We start from the raw sequence: 20,955 nt of genomic DNA, 5'->3' as shown, positions 1-20,955 counted from the left end.
GAGTTGGCAGCAACAAGGGCCGGGTTCAGTATCTAGGGCTTCCGTTTCAATAACACAATGCAAAACCGGCTTGAGCCCCCACCCAGTGACCTGGGACAATTACATACCACCCCCCAGGCGCCTCTAAGAGGCAATACTTCCCCTCTTGCAAGCACAGAGTCTGAGTGTAGCAAAATGCTTTTAATAAAGGAGGGAAACAATGCAGCATTATGTTGGGGAAACACCACAAACAGGATTCATAACACAAACCATGAGCAAAAGACCCACCCCCCCAAGTAAGTCTGGCAGTATCCTTTATCCCTCAGGGTCTAAAGTCCAGCAACCCAAAAAATCACCCAAAGTCCCAAAAGTCTCCATCCCTGATCAGTGCATCCCCAGAGTTCAAAAGTTTATCTGCAGAGTTTTACCTCTGGAGGTAAGGGGGGGGGGCAGTGATGTTAAGGGTCACCTTACATGGTCCGAGGCTGACTGCCCTTCCTCTCCATGGGGTTCTGCTGCAGTCTTCACCGCGAGCCACTCCACCAGCTGCTCCACTCCACCAGCTGTCCCGCAAGCCACTCCAGTCATCCCACAAACTGCTCTGCTAGCTGCTCAGCAACATAGCTTCAGGAACCCCTACAGCACTCAGTGATTTCAGCTTGTAGCAGGGGAGCCTCAGTGCTGGTGCACCATTGGCCCAAAGTGAATTCAGCTTAGCAGCCTGTAATTAGACTCCTAATAGAATTAAAGTTAGCTTTAATATTCCAAGAAGGAGCAATTGATATTTCAGGCCCTCACCATCAGGTACAAATACCTGCTCCCAGCCTCTCCCAATTCACTGGGTTTTGGAACCCATGTCCCTTGTCTAGCGAGTGCTACTTAGTTGATGGTGAGTCCCTTTGTCATAAAACAGTTTCATTGTCCTTGATTCACATAATCAGGGTAACAACACTTTATTCTTCATGCCCCAATAACAGAGAAACTGGAGATCCCACAGCAGCCGAAGTGACCATTTGGGCTCATGCTAGGTGGGGTGGGTGTGCCTATACAAACAAGATCAGCCCCTGAAGTTCTTTTCCACAATTTGCCACAATTCACCACCAGATGTCAGGGTAGAGCTCATCCTGACTCAGTTTACACTGGCTTCAAGACTAAGCTTGATAAGTTTATGGAGGGGATGGTATGATGGGATAGTCAAAGATCAATTAATTGCCAAAATTAGGCTATTAGCTGTAAATATGCCCATTGGCCTGTGATGGGATCTGAGTTACTACAGAGAATTCTTTCCTGGGCGTCTGGCTGGTGAGTCTTGCCCACATGCTTAGGGTTTAGCTGATCGCCATATTTGGGGTTGGGAAGGAATTTTCCTCCTAGGGCAGATTGGCAGAGGCCTGGGGGGTTTTCGCCTTCCTCTGCAGTGTGGGGCACGGGTCACTTGCTGGAGGATTCTTTGCTCCTTGAAGTCTTTAAACCACAATTTGAGGACTTCAGTAGCTCAGATATAGGTTAGGGGTTTGATACAGGAATGGGTGGGTAAGAGTCTGTGGCCTGCGTTGTGCAGGAGGTCAGACTAGACGATCATAATGGTCCCTTCTGACCTTAAAGTCTATGATTCTATGTGAGTCTTTAGGAGTCACATTTTCTAAAGCCTCAACCGCATTTTCTCCAATCCCTCAGACAGAGACAAACACCTACAAGATCTCTAGCAAGCATTCTTAAAACTACAATACCCACCAGCTTAAGTGAAAAAACAGATTGACAGAGCCAGAAGAGTATCCGGAAGTCACCTACTACAGGACAGGCCCAACAAAGAAAATAACAGAATGCCACTAGCCGTCACCTTCAGCCCCCAACTAAAACCTCTCCAGTGCATCATCAAAGATCTACAACCTCTCCTGAAAGATGATCCCTCACTCTCACAGATCTTGGGAGACAGACCAGTCCTTGCTTATAGACAGCCACCCCAACCTGAAGCAAATACTCACCAGCAACCACACAACAGAAACACTAACCCAGGAACCTATCCTCGCAACAAAGCCCGATGCCAACTCTGTCCACATATCTAATCAAGTGACACCATCATAGGACCTAATCACATCAGCCACGCCATCAGGGGCTCGTTCACCTGCACATCTATCAATGTGATATATGCCATCACATACCAGCAATGCCCCCCTGCCATGTACATTGGCCAAACTGGACAGTCTCTAGACAAAAGAATAAATGGACACAAATCTGACATCAGGAATCATAACATTCAAAAACCAGTAGGAGAACACTTCAACCTCTCTGGTCACTCAATAACAGACTTAAAGGTGGCAAAGAAAAGCTTCAAAAACAGACTCCAATGAGAAACTGCTGAACTTGAATTAATATGCAAACTAGATACCATTAATTTAGGCTTGAATAGAGACTGGGAATGGCTGAGTCATTACACAGATTGAATCTATTTCCCCATGTTAAGTATCCTCACACCTCTTGTCAACTGTGTGAAAAGAGTCATCTTGATTATCACTACAAAAGTTTTTTTTCTCCTGCTAATAATAGCTCATCTTAATTAATTAGTCTTAGAGTTGGTTTGGCTACTTGCACCTGTTCACGTTCTGTATGTGTATATATCTCTCTACCTCAATATAACGCTGTCCTCGGGAGCCAAAAAATCTTACTCTGTTATAGGTGAAACCGTGTTATATCAAACTTGCTTTGATCTGCTGGAGTGCATAGCCCTGCCCTCCCCCCCCCCCCCCCCCCCCCGAGCACTGTTTTACCGCGGTATATCCGAATTCGTATTATATCGGATCACATTATATCGGGGTAGAGGTGTATCTCTCCTTACTATATGTTCCATTCTATGCATCTGAAAAAGTGGGCTGTAGCCCATGAAAGCTTATGCTCAAATAAATTTGTTAGTCTCTAAGGTGCCACAAGTACTCCTGTTCTTTTTTTAAGGGCTAACAACTGTTTCTAAATGAACTCCACAGGGCTCTGGGGCTGTAAGAAAAACAGCAGCAAGTACTGTGAGAGACAGGGAAATGGGGAGAGATGGCCCCACTCCGGCTTCGGGGCAGGGAGGCACACCAGACCATCAATGTTAATGCTAAGTTTGCTAGTATTGTGATTGCATTGCAGCAGCGCCCCGGGGACCTCAGGCAGGGGTCAGCAGCACCCCATTGTGCTGCACGCCATGTAAACACCCACCCTAAGAACCAGGTGACCAGGGCCAATTTAGGGAATTCCACCAATTCCCTCAAATCGGGCCCTGCGCCTAAGAGGGCCCCATGCCCACTGGCAGGGCTGCCCAGAGTGGGGGACAAGTGGCAGAGAAGCCCTTCCCTGGCTAGAGGCGCCTTTTTAATTTTTACTCACCCGGCAGCGTTCTGGGTCTTTGGCAGCACTTTGGCGGCGGGTCCTTCACTCACTCCAGGTCTTTAGCAGCACTTTGGCGGCAGGTCCTTCAGTGCCACCAAAGACCTGGAGCGAGCAAAGGACCCACTGCCAAAGACTAGGAGCACAGCCCGGTGAGTACAAGCCCCACATGGTTTTTTTACATGTTTTTTTTTTTTTTTTTTTCAGTCATCCCTGTCAGGGCCCCATCGAAACTGTTGGAATCGGGCCCCGCACTTCCTAAAGCCGGCCCTGCAGGTGACTCCCTGAGCAACAGCACAGCCGTGCCACGCCCTGCAGCAGCTGGCAAAGATTCCTCCCCGCCCCGCCCCCGTTCTCAGAATCCTAAGAAGAGCAGCTCCGGCCCCGCCCTCGGGAATGGGGGTGGAGTCGAGCTGTTTACTCCGCGGTGGGGCCCAAGACAGGCGTGGGTCTAGCTCCGCCGATTGGCTCGCTCTAGAAGGCCAAGCTCGGCCGGAACAGCCAATGAGGCGAGCGGTGAGCTGGACCCCTGGAAGGACTCACTCCGCGGGAGGAAGGAGGGGGTTTGACATTGATTTGCCTCGTAAACAAGGACACTGGAGCGGCATCTAGGCAGAGCAGAGGCCACGCCCCTCCGCCCCACCTGCAAGCCACCCCCGTCGCCCCTGTTTCGCCTTCTCTGGACTCTTTCCCCAGCGCCCGCTGGGCTCTCTTGGGATGAAGGATAGCACAACCCCTCCCCCCCGCCGGACAATGGTACTGGCGAGAACCCTTGGCCTGTCTCGTTCCGGCCCAGGGATGGTTCTGTTGGGCGCGGTTTGCCTGGAGACACGCCCCCGGCCGTGGCCCCGCCCCGCGGGAGGTCGGTCTGTGGGCGGTAAATAGCGCCGCACATGAGAGGCAGCTTCAGGAGTCGAAGAGCTACAGTGGCGCGAGCGTCCGAGAGCCAGTCCCGTCACTGTACCTGCCGCGCGCAGCGATGAGAGCCGCGCGGGTCGCCCTGCGCAGCGCCGCCCCTCTGGCGGCGGGCGGGGTTAGCAGCCGCGTGCCACGCGAGGTGGAGCGCTTCTCCCGCTACTCGCCCTCCCCGCTCTCCATCAAACAGTTCCTGGACTTCGGTACGGGCCGGGGGGTGCCCGGCATGGGGTGGGGGGCGCTCTCCTACCCGCCTCAGGCTCCCGTGACTGGCTCCAGCGCGCTGCCACTGGCCGGCCGCTCCTTCCTGGGGTGTGTCAGGCTCAGGTGCCCCCCTCCCCCGGTCTAGAGCCACGTGGCTTCCTGAAGCCCCTGCCCCAGACCCTGGCTAGGGATTGCTTGCAGGCCCCCGCGCTCCTCCGCTTTGGGTCTGGGACGCTGCTCTCGTAGTGAGCATCCGAGATGTTCCCATTATAAACAGCGTGGGGGACGGGACCCACCTCTGGCTGCTCCACGGGCTATGAAGTCAGCAGAGAGGAACAGTTTGGCAGCAGCTATCTACCGCTGTACAAATCCGTTAATACCACGAATGAATGAGTCTCAGATCAGGAATTTGTTCGTATGTATGGCTGCTGACATTGCCCGACGCCACGGGAGTGCTGCACCCCTTAGAGGTGCTGTTCTCTGACTGGGGTAGTAAACGGAAACCTGTGCTGTTGGGAAGTCTGCAGTGAAGCTGAAAGAGCCTATGGCTGTTTCAATTAAAGTTGAATCTAAAAATATGCAAAAAATTATCTTATACATTAGTATTGTTGATGGGGATCACCTTAAATAGCTCAACCGTCTGTATGTTTTAAACTGTAGTGCATGTGAACAGAACATATGTGATTTTTATGTAAGTCACAATACCAGTGCTTTGTTCTGCAGATCTGACTTTCACAGCTGCTAAAGTTGATAAGTTATGTTCAGTGATGTGTTCAGATTTACCAGGGGGAGAGCTTGGCAGATGGCCCGTAAGTGTACACTGGTTATGTAGGCTACCTTGGCTCCCATAGGTAATGAAGAGGGAATCCCCCTGCTTGAACCTGAAATGCAAAATATGTCTTTAACTAGATGTCATTCTACAGACATCTGTTTCTTGCTGAACTAGGTATCCACTGCAGTCATCTAGAAAACATCTAGAGTAAAGAGTTGTTGGTATATGTGCAGAAGAAATAGCCAATATAGCATCCTTGATAGGTTGTTACATATTTATGCTCTTGTGCATCTGCAATAATGTGATGCGGGTATTTGAGGGAGTCTGAAAGAAACCTGCTCACACTTCTATGTTGAATACATTTAAAAAAAAAAGACTTAACCGTTCTTATTTTATAGGTTCAAGTAATGGATGTGAAAGAACCTCTTTTGCATTTCTGAGGCAAGAACTTCCTGTGAGGCTAGCAAATATCCTGAGAGAAATTGACCTGCTTCCTGATCAGTTACTGAGCACTCCATCAGTACAGCTGGTAAAAAGCTGGTAAGTGCAAAGGCTTTTGTTTACGTCCTTAATACAGAATATGATAGAGGTGACAACTCTATATCAGATATCCTTGGAGTAAGAGAAGATAATAGCAAAGTATGTGATCAGAGGGCAACAAAGTAAGATGAAAGGCACTTCAAATATGACTTTACCCGTTCACGAATCTGTATGATCTCTTAAACATCCTGGAAAGCACAGTCCCATTCAACAGAATTGTAAACAGCCATAACTTGTTTTTACAACACTGCACAAGATGTCTTGAAAAATATCATGTAGACTCTTAAGCAAAATAAATGAAATCCTGACCATCTGCATATCCCTATATTGAAGTAGCCTAAGGCACTTTACCCACGAAAGCTTATGCTCCAATACTTCTGTTAGTCTTAAAGGTGCCAGAGGACCCTCTGTTGCTTTTTACAGATTCAGACTAACACGGCTACCTCTCTGATACTTAAGGCAATATATAGTAAGTCTCTAGGTCCTTTTGCTAGCTGCTTGTGTGTGTGTGTGTGTGTGTGTGTACCAATTTGTCAAAGGGAGCATTGAGACAAAATACAGTGTGGAAGATTTTAGACTGTTCAACCACTATTCCTGTATTTAACTTCAATAAAGCCAAGAAAATCTGTCATTACTAATGCCTTGGTGTACAAACCAGACAGTAGTGAAAAATGTTACAAGTAATAATAATAAAATGAGATTATGAACTTGTAAAATAATGTTCAAACTGGCACTTCTTTAATTAAATGACTTGACTACACTATCGAACAAATCTAAGCAAGTCTCTTAGTGACAAAAATAAGTTGGTTTTTCGAATTCTTTCGGCTCTCTAGAATTAGCATAACAATAGGAGAGTGAAGTGGATCCTATTCTGGCTCTCACATCAACAAAATTATTAACAGAGTTTCAATTGCAGATATTAAATTTCTCTTTGACATTGTGAAATTTAGCCTGTATAATCTCTATTACTGTAGGCAGTGGATGAGCCAAAACAAACACTGCTTCACTTTCGGATTTTATGTAGAATTTGTAGGGCTGGCTGGCATCGGGGGTGGGAGGGGAGTCTTTGACTATAAGCATGGAACTACACAAAAGTTAATTTTCAGTAGAATCTTAGAGCTATGGCACTTATTTACTTGTTAAATAGTAATTTTTTGGGGAGAACTTTTTCTGCTACTTTAATATTTTTAACAAACAGTTAAATAAGCAGCCTTTTGGTTTTTTGTGGACAATCTTTTCTAGGTACGTTCAGAGTCTAATGGAGCTAGTTGAGTTCCATCAAAAAAACCCAGAGGACCACAGGGTTTTATCTGAGTAAGCATTTCATTTTTCATCTTCCTTCCCATTTTCCATAACACATTCTGCTTACAATGACTGACTATGCTGGGTTACCAGCATAGTTGAAAGACCTAGAGACTGGACTTGTGGTTTCAGTATAAGGTATATTAAGTGCTAACCATGTTGCAGCTACATTGGCTTGCAGCATTTTTTTTTAAATAAACGTGACATGTTGAAACTGACCAAGCCAATGCAATAAAGCTGACAAATTTTGATATCTCAACAGATCTTGTTTTCAGGGCCAACAAGTGTAATAGTATTTTAACTGGCATGAGAGGGGGAAAAAACTTAAACAAAAATACTCTGGGACATCCCATTTCAGTTAAAGTTCTATTGCAGGTTGGAGTACTGATTTTGGTTTTGTTTTAATTCAACTCAGGTTCTGATGAACAAATAGACCTAGACATTTGATATTACTAATATTCCAGTGTATTCTTTCACTTCACCTATGGGCCAAAAAGCCCCCTCAGAAGAAAATATTGTGTATATGATTAAGACCTAGAAGTGGCTAGACATGGGAAAACTTAAGGACGGGTGGAGAGAGAGAGTGTTGCATGTAGATTGTAAGTGCTTTTGACAAAGTCAGGCAATTTCGCTTGCCACTCTACCTTCGCCAGAAGTTTATTTATATGCCCCTAGGAAAAGAATGACTTTGGACGGGTCTACACTAGGAATTTACATTGGTATAGCTAGGTCTATCAAAGAGTGAAAAATCCATGCCCAGAAACATAGGTATACTAACCTAACACTTGTTGTAGAGAGGTGTAGAATTCTTCCATCAACCTAGCTACTGCTTCTCAGGGAGGTGGATTACCTACATTATGGGAGAATCCCTCCCATCAGCATAGGTAGTATCTGAAGCGCTGCAGTGTCACAGCTGTGTTGCTTGTGTAAACAAACCCTTCAAAGTGGAAATCATAGAGAACTGACTTTTTATGAGCCTGATTCACCATCCAGTTACTCTGATGTAAAACTGAAGTAATGCACTGGTGACTCAGGACCTGTATTTAAAAAGTGAGATCTTCTGTTTAGGTTAGTGATGAGGTCCTTCCTTTTGAAGGTTATGCTATGAGGTTGCCTTAAAACACAATTGCACTTGTCATAAACTTTTTTTTTTTTTTAATATAAGCACTTTCACTAAATTAGGGTTTCTTTGCACCAAAACTTAAGATGCTGCTACAGAGAATTTCTTGTTTGAAACTTACCCATGTGCCGTCTTAAATATTTATCTGAATGTGTCTTGTGATTATCTAGCTTTATAGATACACTTGTTATAGTCCGAAATAGACACCATGATGTTGTTCCTATAATGGCGCAAGGAGTAATTGAATACCAAGACACCTTTGGAGTGGACCTAGTCAACAATCAAAATATTCAATACTTCTTGGATCGATTTTACATGAATCGTATATCCATCCGGATGCTAATAAACCAACACAGTAAGTCTTCACTTTTCCCTTGAGAAAATGTATTGTACGTGTTGTGGAACATGTTAAAGTAAAAGTTTCTTATGACTGTTAGAGGAGTGTCTCAGGTGACTTCATGTGTCACTAGTGTTTTAGTATTTGTAACTGCAGATATGAGCTAGAAGAATACCAGAATATTTATATAAGTTTTATCTTAATTTGAAACATCAATGTTAACTCTAAACTAATGAAACGGCTTGTGTGGAAATCTAGTGATATCCTCGCCTATGAATAGACTTTTCAGCGTTTCTCACATGCGGCCACTATGGGCTTTTCTTGTGGCCACAGCCTCCTGGGCAGTAACTGGGGGTGTGGCGGGGAGCAGAGCAATGGCCCCTGCCCCAGGGCCACCAGCAAAAGTTGGGTCCTGCCCCCCTCTGGAGCCACAAATGCCAGATGAGCAGGCAGCCAGTGAGTTCCCCACCTTCCCAGGAGTTGTGAAGCTCGGACTTCCACCCTGGGGTGGCGGTGGCAGACTCCTGTCATGGGGCTTCAGGCTCCAACTCTGGACCCCGGCTGTGGGAGTCGGCCCTCGGCTTACCACCCCACTACATCACCCTGGTCCCCACTACCTCTGTGGCCCCCCCCATCTATCCCCTCCTGGTCCCCACTGTCTCCCTATCCACCTCCCCATCCAGGGCTCAATTTGTTCCCTGGCTTGCCAGGGCTGGGTAAGTCTGCTGTGAAAATTGATATTAACAAACATTCAATTACTTTTCACAGAAGCAGACTTACTGGCTAGCAAGTCTTAAACAAACAAACAAGGCAACTAATAAGCAATAGAAATAACAAAGACAAGAATGTGCAAAGCACCTTATTTATATTTATATTCTGTTTAGGTCCAGTAAAGAATAGCGACAACTGTACATTATTGAGGCTGCAAAAAAACGCTTTACATAAATAAATTACAATGATTTGGACATGTATATGTGCATCTTTATTTCCCCCTCCCCCCAAAGTTAATTAAGTATTTTAGGAAAAATTGTCAAAGTGGCCACCAGCAAGAGTTGGTGGCAGCACTCTGAGGCTACCAAAAATTTTGTTGAGAACCCCTGCTTTAGATGTTGATCCACTAGTTTAAAAAAAAAAAAAAATAGCACAGTTTGTGTCTTTGAAATAAGCAGCAGTTCTCTCGGCACCAAGCCCTCCCTGTCCTTGACTCTTGAAAATCTAGACTATTTTTCCCATTGGATTTTTTTTTTTTTTTTTTGGGGGGGGGGGGAGGAGGCTTGAAAAAAATCTCCAGTATCTGAAATTATTGCTTGCAAAAAATAAAAGGAATATTTTCCTGATCAGAGTATGTGAATGTGAACTGACACATTTTTTCATAATTTTGTTGCTTACCTGAAATAAACCAATATTATATTTCATCTTAAACAGCGCTTCTTTTTGATGACAGTACCAACTCAGGTCACCAACAGCACATTGGGAGCATTGATCCATGCTGTGATGTGGTGGGAGTGGTGAATGGTATGTACATTGTTAAATCAATAGGCTCTCTCTTCATGGTTAGCACTGACTGCAAGTACTTGTACATGCAGACAAAAGATGTACTTATGTGGAGTGCTGAAAATGACTTCTTTTAAGTGCCTGACAGTTATATCAGCTGTAGACTAGTTGATCTCCTGGTTTTAAAGAGGGTGCAAAATAGCAGAAGAATCCATCTAGAAGTAATTTAAGACCTAATTGATCAAATGTTAATGAGTGGTAGATGAGGTGGGAGCAGTTCATGGCAAATCAACACCAGCTGTGTGTGGTGGCAAACTTCTGCCTTTCACTCTCTAGGCATCTGTTCTACAAAACTCTCAAATTATGCTGTAAAACCTAGCAATGCTGCTAAACTTGCATATTTAGTCTTAACTCTTACTGCATTCATCACATGATGCATATCTGTTATAAATATTAATGTTAAAACATGCGTGTTTACATTTACAACACACCAGATATGAATGTAGTATGAAGTGATATGTTGCCAAAGAAAATAAATTGCTATAGTATAACATCATTTTGCTTTACTACGGCATACACTTACTTTTGTAAAATTAAAAAATATTGCAGATGCTTTTGAAAGTTCCCGGAGACTCTGTGACCAGTATTACTTAGCTTCTCCAGAGTTAAGTCTTCTTCAACTGAATGGTAAGATAATGGCTTAATCTCTTATTTGCAGACTAATAATCCTTATCAATAGCTGAATTGACTTCTCTAGCTCTTAAAGGAGACCCTTTCACTCAATCTCTTCTTAGTGCTTTTGTCAGAGTAGTCCATACATGGCTTCCTCTTGAAGCTTATTTACCAGATGGCTAATCTCATGTTTGCTCCCTTCCACTTCTTTAAGCTCCTCCAAGTTGCCTTTTTCACATCAGTTGTTGGATTCCAAGAACTGATTTCTGCATTTTGGTTCCAGGCTATCTGACTCTCAAATATGAACATTCTTTTTTGAGGTGTGGTTCTTGCAAATGTTGCAGAGAACATACTTGACCTGTCACTATATTAAAAAGCACAAGCACTGGCATATGATGGCAAGGAATAAGCTCTCTTTACACTTAGAAAGTGGATGCAGGACTAGAATCCAGGAACTGCTGAGTTCTAATCTCCACACTCTGTGTGTGTCTACTTCTGGGCAGTTAATTCTTGCCTGCTCCATAGGAATGCTAAAAACTGAATGATGTGCACAGTCACTTAAAGACAACTCAGTGGTGTTCATGAAATAATGCATTGTGTACAAATTGGTATATGATGTGCGCTTGGGGAAAAATAAGACTTTTCCACTCATTTCCTTATTTACTATAGCATGACATCATTTGCTTACAGTAGAGCTGATTTGGGAAGCAAAACCAACAAAAGAAAAGCCTTAAAACGGGGGAAATTTTTTTTTTTTTTTCCTCCCCCTCCCCCCCCCTCTAGGAAGAGCGCCAGGACAACCCATTCACATTGTTTATGTTCCTTCCCATCTCTTCCATATACTGTTTGAGCTCTTCAAGGTTTGTAAACCCATGTTTCTGTTATGAGCATGTCATTCCCCAGTTCTGTGAGTGTGAACTAATGTATTTCAGTCTTTTAACCACTTTTGTTTTTAGTTTTGTCTTGCCTAAAATCATGAGGGAGATAAAGCCCATAGAGGAACTATAACTAGAAGAATGGATGGTGGCAGCAGATAGGAATGACTTGGGGTTCAGATGTAGTGGAGTGTTGGAAAGGGGGGTTGTGCGGGTGGAGGGGGATATTCTTCCCTTTATTAAGCTTGGTCTTATGAATTCCGGAGTTTCCCTTTTTGTCAGTGAAGTAAGAAGGGCCTCATGGTATCTGTCAAACTTGTGATGCACAGAAGGATATGCAAAGAGAGAGGAATGGGAAGCATCAAAGGAGCATGCATTCCTGTCTAAACATTTTAGTTAGTTTATGTCAAATACAAGATTGGTGAGGAAGAAATAAAATCGCAATATCTGTAAGGTAGGGAATATAGCATATATGTGCTCTTGAAAGAAAAGAGAATGTGGTAGCAACAAAAATATACCAAGAGGTAATGAGATTGAAGAGGTGGTGTGTGGCTTGTTTGGGGTAAAGCACCTAGGACTCCAGTGACCTGGGCATGACTGTTCTCTTGGAATCTGACTACAGCTTTCTTTTTCAAATTTATGTCTAATCTTCACGTTGGGCAGGTACAGCTTATTTTCTGATATGTATATTGAAGTGCCCTTTCCAATAATTCAACCCCAAATAAAATGTCATCTTTGGGAGTCACTTCAGATGCAATTTTTCCTTCAGTCCCACTATACTAAATTGCTAAGAACATTCCCCAAAGACCAATCAATTGGGGAATGAGTGTGTGTGTGGGGGGGATGTTTAGTCAACTCTTTCTAATAAAGACCTGCTGTGCACTTGGAAGAGGGAGGTGGGAGGAGGACGGAACCACACCGGAACTTACTATCTGTGGTGCTGCAATAGTGACATACAGTTAATTGAGCCAAACTCTTCTGATGATGATTACCTTAATTTCCATAGAATGCCATGAGGGCAACAGTTGAACATCAGGAGAACAATTCTTCCCTTTCTCCAGTTAAAGTGACTGTCGTTCTAGGAAATGAAGACCTGACTATTAAGGTAATCTATTACTTGACTGCAATATCCCATAAATTAAATAAAGACTGAATATTCCACAACAAATAGCAATAGAAAAGCTTGCTGACTTATTAACTTTGTCCTACAGTTATATCTACTGTTGCATCTTCAGCTGAAGATTACTTTAGACAGGTTATTTATCAGAAATCTAAGCTTTTGTGGTATCTAATCAGGAATAACTGATGGGTTACTGGTGGATGGGTTCAGTTGCTAATGTTCAGTGCTATTTCTAGAACAGACTTATAGTTGACTAATTTTTTAATCAGATATCTGACACAGGAGGTGGTGTTCCATTGAGGAAAATCAATCTCCTGTTTAGCTACATGTATTCCACAGCACCGAGACCAGTGATGGATGACTCTCGTAATGCTCCTTTGGTAAGATCTGAAATCTATAGTAATCTTATAAAGGAACACTGCAAGATAGAGTAAAGTGCCTGGAATCGCCTCAGTCTCTCCCTGCTTTGTAAGATAGTCACAGGCGAATTGAACTTCCCATTCCAACAAAGCGTGTATTTTTTATTGTGACCAGTGGCATTCTAAGGTGTCGGCATTTTTCTTCATTTGTACCTTTAAAAGTCTCTCTGATCTCCACTTTAGGCAACTTTTTAATGTCTCATGTCCTTTCCATTTAAAAAAACCCCAACCCCCTGTTTTCTTGCACATTTAGATTCCCTCTCCCCCCTCCTCCAAAGTGAAGAATGACCTCTGTTTGGTGGAAAAATGGTGGACAAAGCAACTACATGTTACAGGGGGCAGTCTTTCAGTGGCTTCTGCTCCCTCTGTGTGCCCCAAGCCTATGTTAATAGCCTTTGGGAATACCATTCAAATTGGGCTATGTGTTTGTTTTAAGAATGTTAGGTTCTCCCAGCAATGCTTGAGACTAACTGGGATGCGTTTCTAATGACTTTTGGGTCAAAAACAGAGACATGTTGGTTGTCTAACAACCTGTGGACATCTCTATGCTAGAATCCCTCTCCTCTCAAGAGCCGTAGCTTGAAGGAAGGAGCAATATTTCAGTGATCTCTGCTCCCTATCCTCATTCCGCCCCATAATAATATCCTGATGGGTTTTGTTGACCACAGCTCAGCCAACAGTTTGCTGCCAGGCGGAACAGAGTAGAGGCCATTGCAAGGGTTCCCTTCGCTTTTTCTCTGAAGCTACATAGCCAGCCATTCTGCATCTTGGTTCTCTTCCCTCAGTTGTACTCTTAACATTCCTACCCCAAATTGGGGCCCTTTAGGAGACAAGCTTAGAACACAAGTTTCTTTGCCATCTTTCCAGCTCTCTGCTTCTGCCCCATTCTGGTTAAAAAGAGAAGGCATGGCTGGGGAAACTTAACTACAGTATGTAAAAGTGAGAGGTGTAAAATATACAATTCTCCAGTTGAAGACTTGAACTGAAAGATCTTTCAACATGTTTTATGATTGAGGATGAGACTAACTTTTTCATAAAGTTCCAGTGTTCTAAATGAGACTTCCTTGTTAACATTTTTGGGGGGGAGGGAGAGAAGCTCTGCGGTAATGGAGATGTTCAGGGATCTAAACTATCTCCCTTGAACAGTCATAATGCTCTCTGGAAATGGAAGAAATTTTGATGTATTGTACTTTATTTATTTCTAGGCTGGTTTTGGGTATGGCTTGCCAATTTCTCGTCTATATGCTAAATACTTTCAAGGAGACTTGAATCTATATTCTGTACCAGGCTATGGAACAGATGCTGTTATCTACCTGAAGGTATGTGCTTTTGTTACATGAAAGTAATATTGCTGATGGGTACACTTATCCCAGGTAATTGACATTAAAGTGTGGTTCTATGCAAAAGTGACTGAAGGTCTAACTTGGCCTTTTCAGCTGGTCCAATTTACACTGGTATTTGAGGGACACACACACACACACACACACACTAGAAACTTATGGACTAGGGGTGCTGGTTAGAATTGAGGTGCCAAAAGTACAAAGATTCAAGTAGCAGATCTTCAGTCTTCGCTGATCATTGTCTTCAGCAGTGAGACATCCAGCCTTAAAAGGAAATATAAATAGTTGTTACCAGTAACTTACCTGTTCAACAACTATTGTACAGATGCTGAATTCTGGGTAAGTTAAATACTTCAAATTATGTCAGATTCTTCATTAAATAAGGGTCCAGTCTACTACACACACCAGGTTTCTGCAGGTAACTATAAAGACAAAGGTTTTTGGTAATCTTTGCATCTATTTCTGAGAGGTACTTGCGCTGACTGCGTTACGAAACGTAACTGTATTTTAAGTATCTAAGCACAAGCTATAAAATAGGTGTGTGTGTGTGTGTGTGTGTGTGCCACTTCACAGTAACTTTTTATTAATACCATCCCAACCTATCTATTCATCGTAGAATCATATTCTATCTGTAAAATGAGGTGAGACGTACAAATGCTGCTTTAGGCCTTGTGAGAAAGGGGTTGTCCTGCTATAGCCAGGATTATCTTGATTTTAAATCACCCCAAAGAAATCATATCATGCAGAACACAAACAGATTCATGGCCTGTAAAATCTGACCGCAACATGACTTGACACTTAATTACAGCACATCTTTCTCCTGTCCAAACTCTCCATGGCAAACATAAGCACAACAGAGCACACTACTGTGGTCTATTACAGATGCAAAAGACTAACATTCAACTGACTATTAATCCAAGCGTGTGGTTTTCTATGTAACTGTAGTATCAGTGGCTCAGGTCTCTAAAACTTATTGTTACATCTATATTGCTTTGATTTTTATTTTTTAAATGGTATATTTAGAACTCTTATTGTCGTGGAACAGTGACTTAAGAGATTGTTGAATAAGTAATTCCTGTATTTTTTGTTTGCTTTTAGGCTCTTTCAACAGAATCAATAGAAAAGCTCCCTGTGTTCAACAAGTCTGCCTTTAAGCGTTATCAAATGGCTACAGAGGCAGATGATTGGTGTATCCCAAGTAAACCAAAAAACTTGGTGAGGCAAAGTGCAGCTGTGTGAAAGAAATGTCGAGTTTGAAGAGACAGTTTGATTCCCTTCTGTCAGGACTAATGTTTGAGGGCATTACTCTACAGTTCCTTCCAACAGGTCCTGGAATAGGACTGTCAGTCCCTTGGAATAAGGGAAGGAAAGATCATGCTGCAGATCTGGAGGTTATAGTCTAGACCAGGGCTGGCGTTATGGGTGGGCAACATGGGCACCTGCCCTGGGCGCCGTGGTCATTGGGGCGCCATCAGTGCTTAATTTGTTCCAGAGCTTTCTTCCACTGAGCTCCAGCACCTCTCAACTGGGCAGTTCATAGCCCCAGCACCTCTGGCCTGCTGGTCAGCAGCTGCTGCTCTCCAGCCACCCAGCTCTGAAGGCAGCGCTGCCAGCAGCAACACAGAAGTAAGGGTGGCAATATTATACCATCCCACCCTTACTTCTGCATTGCTGCTGGTGTTGGCATTGCCTTCAGACCTGGGCACCTAACCAGCAGCCACTGCTCTCCAGCTGCTGTGGTCAAGAGGCAAGGAGCTAGGGTGACCAGATGTCCCGGTTTTATAGGGACAATCCCAATATTTGGGGATTTTTCTTATATAGGTACCTATTACCCTCCCCCACACACACTGTCCTGGATTTTTTTTTTTTTTTTCATACTTACTATCTGGTCACCCTACAAGGAGCAGGCTGGGCCTGGGGTGCAAGTCTGCAGAAAGGAGCTCTGGGCAATGTGAGGGGAGGCAGTAGGGGCAATGGGGAGGCAGCGGGGGCCAGGGACAATGGGGGAGTGAATGGGGAGGCAGCGGGGGCCAGAGGCACCAAAATACAAGTTGGCCCCAGGTGCCATTTTCCCTAAGGCCAGCCCTGTCTAGACTGCATGATTTGGCCTGTGCAGTTCAGTACAAAGTGAACCTAAAGATGTGTATATCTTTCAATGTTGCCCTTACCAAAAAAGGCATATAAGAAGTTCAGATTAATACTTCAGTTTTTCAGGTACATGATCTGAGATTTGATGTAATAGATGTATACAGTTTCTGAACCATGTTTTACTCTTGAACCTCTAAATGCTGACAAATGTCAGTTAAGTACCTATTTTTCTCCCAGAACAGTCACTAGAGTGTCACCATATTACAGAACTCTGCAGTTAGGTGCATATACCGGTGTACAATATCGTCCTTTTCAGATCTACTTTAACATGACCAGGCAGCAGCAGGATAGGAACCTTAAGGTGTGGCAGGTTGCTTGACCCCACACATGGCTAAGTATCTTATGACATTAGAAAGTCCCATTTTTCTCCCTGTATTTCCCAATGGTAAATGTTAAACAACTTTTATTCCAAAAATAGCTTGCTTAGATAATCTTTATTTCTTGCCCTGAATGGGTAGAAGATTGGTGCCATTTTCAGGAATTGTTTTTTGGTTTTTAAAAAACAAGCAAGTTGTGTTCAAGGTAACTTGGAGAAGGCTACGTGTATGTATCTTAGGGAATGCACTTGACTGTGACAAACAATGATGCATGTAGTCAAGTATCAGGGGGTAGCCGTGTTAGTCTGTATCTACAAAAACAACAAGGAGTCTGGTGGCACCTTAAAGACTAACAGTCTTTAAGGTGCCACCAGACTCCTTGTTGTTTTAATGATGCATGTAGTCCACATCTTTGAACTGTAAGAGCTGTGCCAAATGTATAGGCTTGGATTTTTCAAAGGAGCCCACGTATGGAGAATCCAGTACTTCACATGAACAACTAGCATCCATGCTCAGTTGTGTGGTTGGTTGTGTTTTTTTTTTTTGTTGTTTTTTTTTTTTTTTGTAATGCAGATCATCTTGGCTAGAAACACAGAGAGAGCCACTAAACATTCTTTCTGTGGACATCAGATTTAATTTAATTCTTAATCCAAGCAATAGTAGACTGTTATACTACCTTGTTCAGCAGAATGAGTTTTAACTGGTACTGTGTATAACTGTACTGTATGGGGGGTTTTTTATTCCATTAGTATAGATTTAGTCCATATGTGTAGTAACATTTCACAGAGATGTTCCACTTTCAAAAGATGTTTAATGTTTTTGTAGCTCTTTTGGTGTAGACTGTCATGTTGACCTTGAGAACTTGTAGAGTCTTACAAATGTTTCATTTTGTTTTTATAGAAACTGGTGTTTGAAAAACTTAGCACTGAAACTACTTAAGTTTAACTACTGAGCAAAATGATTTAATACACTGCATAAAAGTTGGTGAATAATTTAGTTTATCGCCTTGCATGATCTGGCATTTCCAAAGATGATCTGATAGTTTAAACAAATTATAAAATGGGCTGACTGAATACATTTCTCTTCCTTATCAACTCTTTAGAATCAAATATCTTTAATCTTAAAATATATATATATATATATATATATATATATATATATATATATATATATATATAGGGATGAAAAAGGTCATCTTCATTATGTGTCAGTGCTTCAGTAGCTTATAGATCTTGAATGCTAGACAAGGTCATGAAGTGCACCTAGACATAGTCTCTCATTTCAAGTAAACATAAATTTTGGCTCTTTCTCTAGGCTCATTAATGCCTGAGCATGATTTGTGCTCTCATGCTATTTAGTATATAACCTCATGTCCCTCCCCTGGAGAAGAGTGCCTTTATTTTCAAAACATCATGCACACTTTTATGCTGCTGTGAACAATGCTAATAATACTTGCAGGTGTAAGTATTCTGGACAGCATTATCTTTAAGCCCCTATATTGAATTATAGGGCAACTTCCTAATGCTAAGTGACTCTTTAGTACCAACTCTATATTCAAAACACACTCAGTGCCATAGGTGGATATCAATACGCATACCATATCAGCACTCCACAAGGAGTCTCTTTTGTATTTAACTACTTGAGGGCTTCACTACTTTGCACTAGAATCTTTTAGCTGTTTTTGAAGTTTGTTTTGAAGATAAGGCTTCTGATTTTAAGCCTTGTACTGTACATAAGTGTTATATAATTTTGTAATAAATATTTTTTTAAACTGACTTGTTCTTTCACTTCATTATTGCGATGGGTCTGCTCAGGGCGTAGCTTTGTTTATGTGGGTTGTAGAACCTCCATTTGTCAAAGTTGTAAAGTGAGCTTTGCAGAATATCAACCCTAATATCCACTAAACTGTAAGCCATTGTTTCAGTGTAAGAATATCTTGCTCTGTCAGCACTTAGCTTTTTTTTTTTTTTTTTAATATTTCAGCAGACTGGGTAGGGAGGATTAAACTCATTAAAAAGAAAACACTGTTTCACTAAGGACTGAAAGTGCACAGACACTTGCAGTTAATAAGGTAACTCTTTGCAATTTGAGCATCATTTACACACCTGCCAATTTTAAATGTTTTCCTTATGGTCTGATCTAAACACAGTGAGCCTAAAACACATTATAAAAGATAATCTCAACCTGGAAGTCAATATAAGCCTTGACTGATGCACCCTTCCTTCTCTCCTGGGTCACTTAAAACCAGTCCTCCAGGTGTTTTCCAGAGCTCTTTATATGGGGCATTCCCAAAGTCCTTCATAGCATGAACCACTTCCGTATTTTAAAAAAAAAAAAAAAACTTTTGGCTGCCTTGCCTCCTACTTGCCACAAGGATGCTGTGATTTATTTATTTATTTATTTATTAAAGTACAGCTAATGCTTACATGTCATCCTAGGACTTTTTTTTTTTCTCCCCCCCCCCCCCCCCAAGGAAAGCTGCACAACACCTTCAAAAGACAAGCCTGTGAGCTTAAATTCATAACTTTGCTAGATAACTAAAACTCATGAACGGAATGACTTATTACAACAATCTATAACCCACTTAACCTCCCATCACCCCTCCCCTCCCTTTCCTCACTGTGACTGGAGAGGTGTTAATAGGCCACCTTACCTTGAGTGATCCCTTGGAATCTGTGTTAACCATCTCCATGAAACAATGTGTTCCACCTTGCATTTAGCTATGCTACTCGAAGTGCATTTCCCAGACCTGAAGATGAGCTCTGTGTAAGCTTGAAAGCTGGTCTCTCTTACCAACAGTAGTTGAGCCAATTAAAAATATTACCTCACCCACCTTGTTTCTCTAATATACTTTTGGGTTTTTTAAGTAATGCAGTGGTTGGGAATAAAGAATAGCAATGCCACCACCCTATTAGTAATAAATTTGTAGTGCCAAATGAGTAAATATAAAACCTATGGACTAGGACCCTATGCTGTTAGGAACTGTATAAATAACAATGGTCATTTCTTCCCCAAAGACCTTGCAATCCAGGTGTGGGGCAAGAGGAGACAGATGGGAGAGTACAATTCTACTGGGATATTACTAACAACCCAGGTGTTGATACTCAACTATCCTTATCCATAATACTTGTAGAATCAAGCATCTTGCTGATTGGTATAGCCACGTGTTTAAAAAACAAAAGTGACCTCTTTATCGTAACTGCCAAGAGAAAGTGGAAAGATGCATCAAAACTAGCATTTACTGAATGATCTAATAATCAGTGCACTACATGAGTCTGAGGGGGAACAATAGTAGAAGGAAAAACTGGGATTTTTCTTAAAATAACTGAAGAAAATAGCAAGAGCATATTTTGAATATGTCCTCCAATGTTGCTGTTTATCAATTATCACTTTACTCTCACTCTTCTGGGGAAAATGTTATGTTTGTACAATATAATTATTGATTTAAAAAACATTGACCAGGTTAATTTTAAAAATCAAACATAATAGCTTGTGATGTATGGAAAGCCATCATCTTCTGGTGCTAGTTCCCTATCCAGTTTTCAATGCAATGTGGCATGTAAGAGATGTTACATTTTTTTCTTAATATTACTTTTCCATGTGAGCAATTATTGTAGTTGCCAAAGGAATGGTCTGTTATAGCATCTGAGAGGGGCGGTAATGTACCCAATCTTGAATGAAAAGGGAGTTAGCCATGAGACGATCTTTCTATTAAAATGGGGTTCATTCTATGGGGAAAAAAACTGAGAATCCGTTATCTAGTATACTTTCTACTTCCTATATCACTGACTTACTACTTTCTATAATCTTACATGATGAAAAATACCAAGTTTACGAACACAGTGTTGGGGTAAAAACATTGTTTCCATTAAATTAATAATATTTACATTAAAATATTTCGATTGGTCTGAATTTTCAATTCCAAAAGTTTGGTTTTCATAACCTTAGAGATTTGACCCAATACCATTCATTTAAATATAAATTTCATAGCACATATGCTCCACCACTAGTCGTGTCTGTATTTCCACTAATGGT

At 42.2% G+C, this 20,955-nt stretch overlaps 1 protein-coding gene across 2 annotated transcripts; it reads left to right on the top strand.

Moving 5' to 3' along the window:
* The first annotated feature begins 4,236 nt into the window (after nucleotides 1-4,236).
* On the top strand, nucleotides 4,237-16,096 carry PDK4 (pyruvate dehydrogenase kinase 4). Of its 2 annotated transcripts, XM_034760487.1 has the most exons (11): nucleotides 4,238-4,463; nucleotides 5,635-5,776; nucleotides 7,019-7,090; nucleotides 8,369-8,553; nucleotides 9,961-10,050; nucleotides 10,639-10,716; nucleotides 11,485-11,561; nucleotides 12,583-12,681; nucleotides 12,966-13,076; nucleotides 14,321-14,434; nucleotides 15,554-16,094. In XM_034760487.1, exons 1-11 carry the CDS (start codon nucleotides 4,325-4,327, stop codon nucleotides 15,692-15,694), a joined length of 1,248 nt encoding a protein of 415 aa, XP_034616378.1. In that variant the 5' UTR covers nucleotides 4,238-4,324; the 3' UTR covers nucleotides 15,695-16,094. The 2 variants fall into 2 exon arrangements, with proteins under 2 accessions (XP_034616379.1, XP_034616378.1); XM_034760488.1 differs by lacking the exon at nucleotides 12,966-13,076 and having other exon boundaries at nucleotides 4,237-4,463; nucleotides 15,554-16,096.
* The last annotated feature ends 4,859 nt before the right edge of the window (nucleotides 16,097-20,955 follow it).

The sequence above is a fragment of the Trachemys scripta genome, chromosome 2 (genome assembly GCF_013100865.1).
Source record: "Trachemys scripta elegans isolate TJP31775 chromosome 2, CAS_Tse_1.0, whole genome shotgun sequence".
Taxonomy (NCBI): domain Eukaryota; kingdom Metazoa; phylum Chordata; order Testudines; family Emydidae; genus Trachemys; species Trachemys scripta.
This window is presented reverse-complemented; position numbering and strand designations above follow the sequence as displayed.

What these genes read in the sequence shown, in the direction of transcription:
- PDK4 (XM_034760487.1), top strand. Translation starts at nt 4,325, where the DNA reads ATGAGAGCCGCGCGGGTCGCCCTGCGCAGCGCCGCCCCTCTGGCGGCG. An exon ending in AAGTCTTCTTCAACTGAATG is followed by an intron (nt 10,717 to 11,484) that starts GTAAGATAATGG and finishes CCCCCCCTCTAG; the next exon opens with GAAGAGCGCCAGGACAACCC. An exon ending in ATGCTGTTATCTACCTGAAG is followed by an intron (nt 14,435 to 15,553) that starts GTATGTGCTTTT and finishes GTTTGCTTTTAG; the next exon opens with GCTCTTTCAACAGAATCAAT.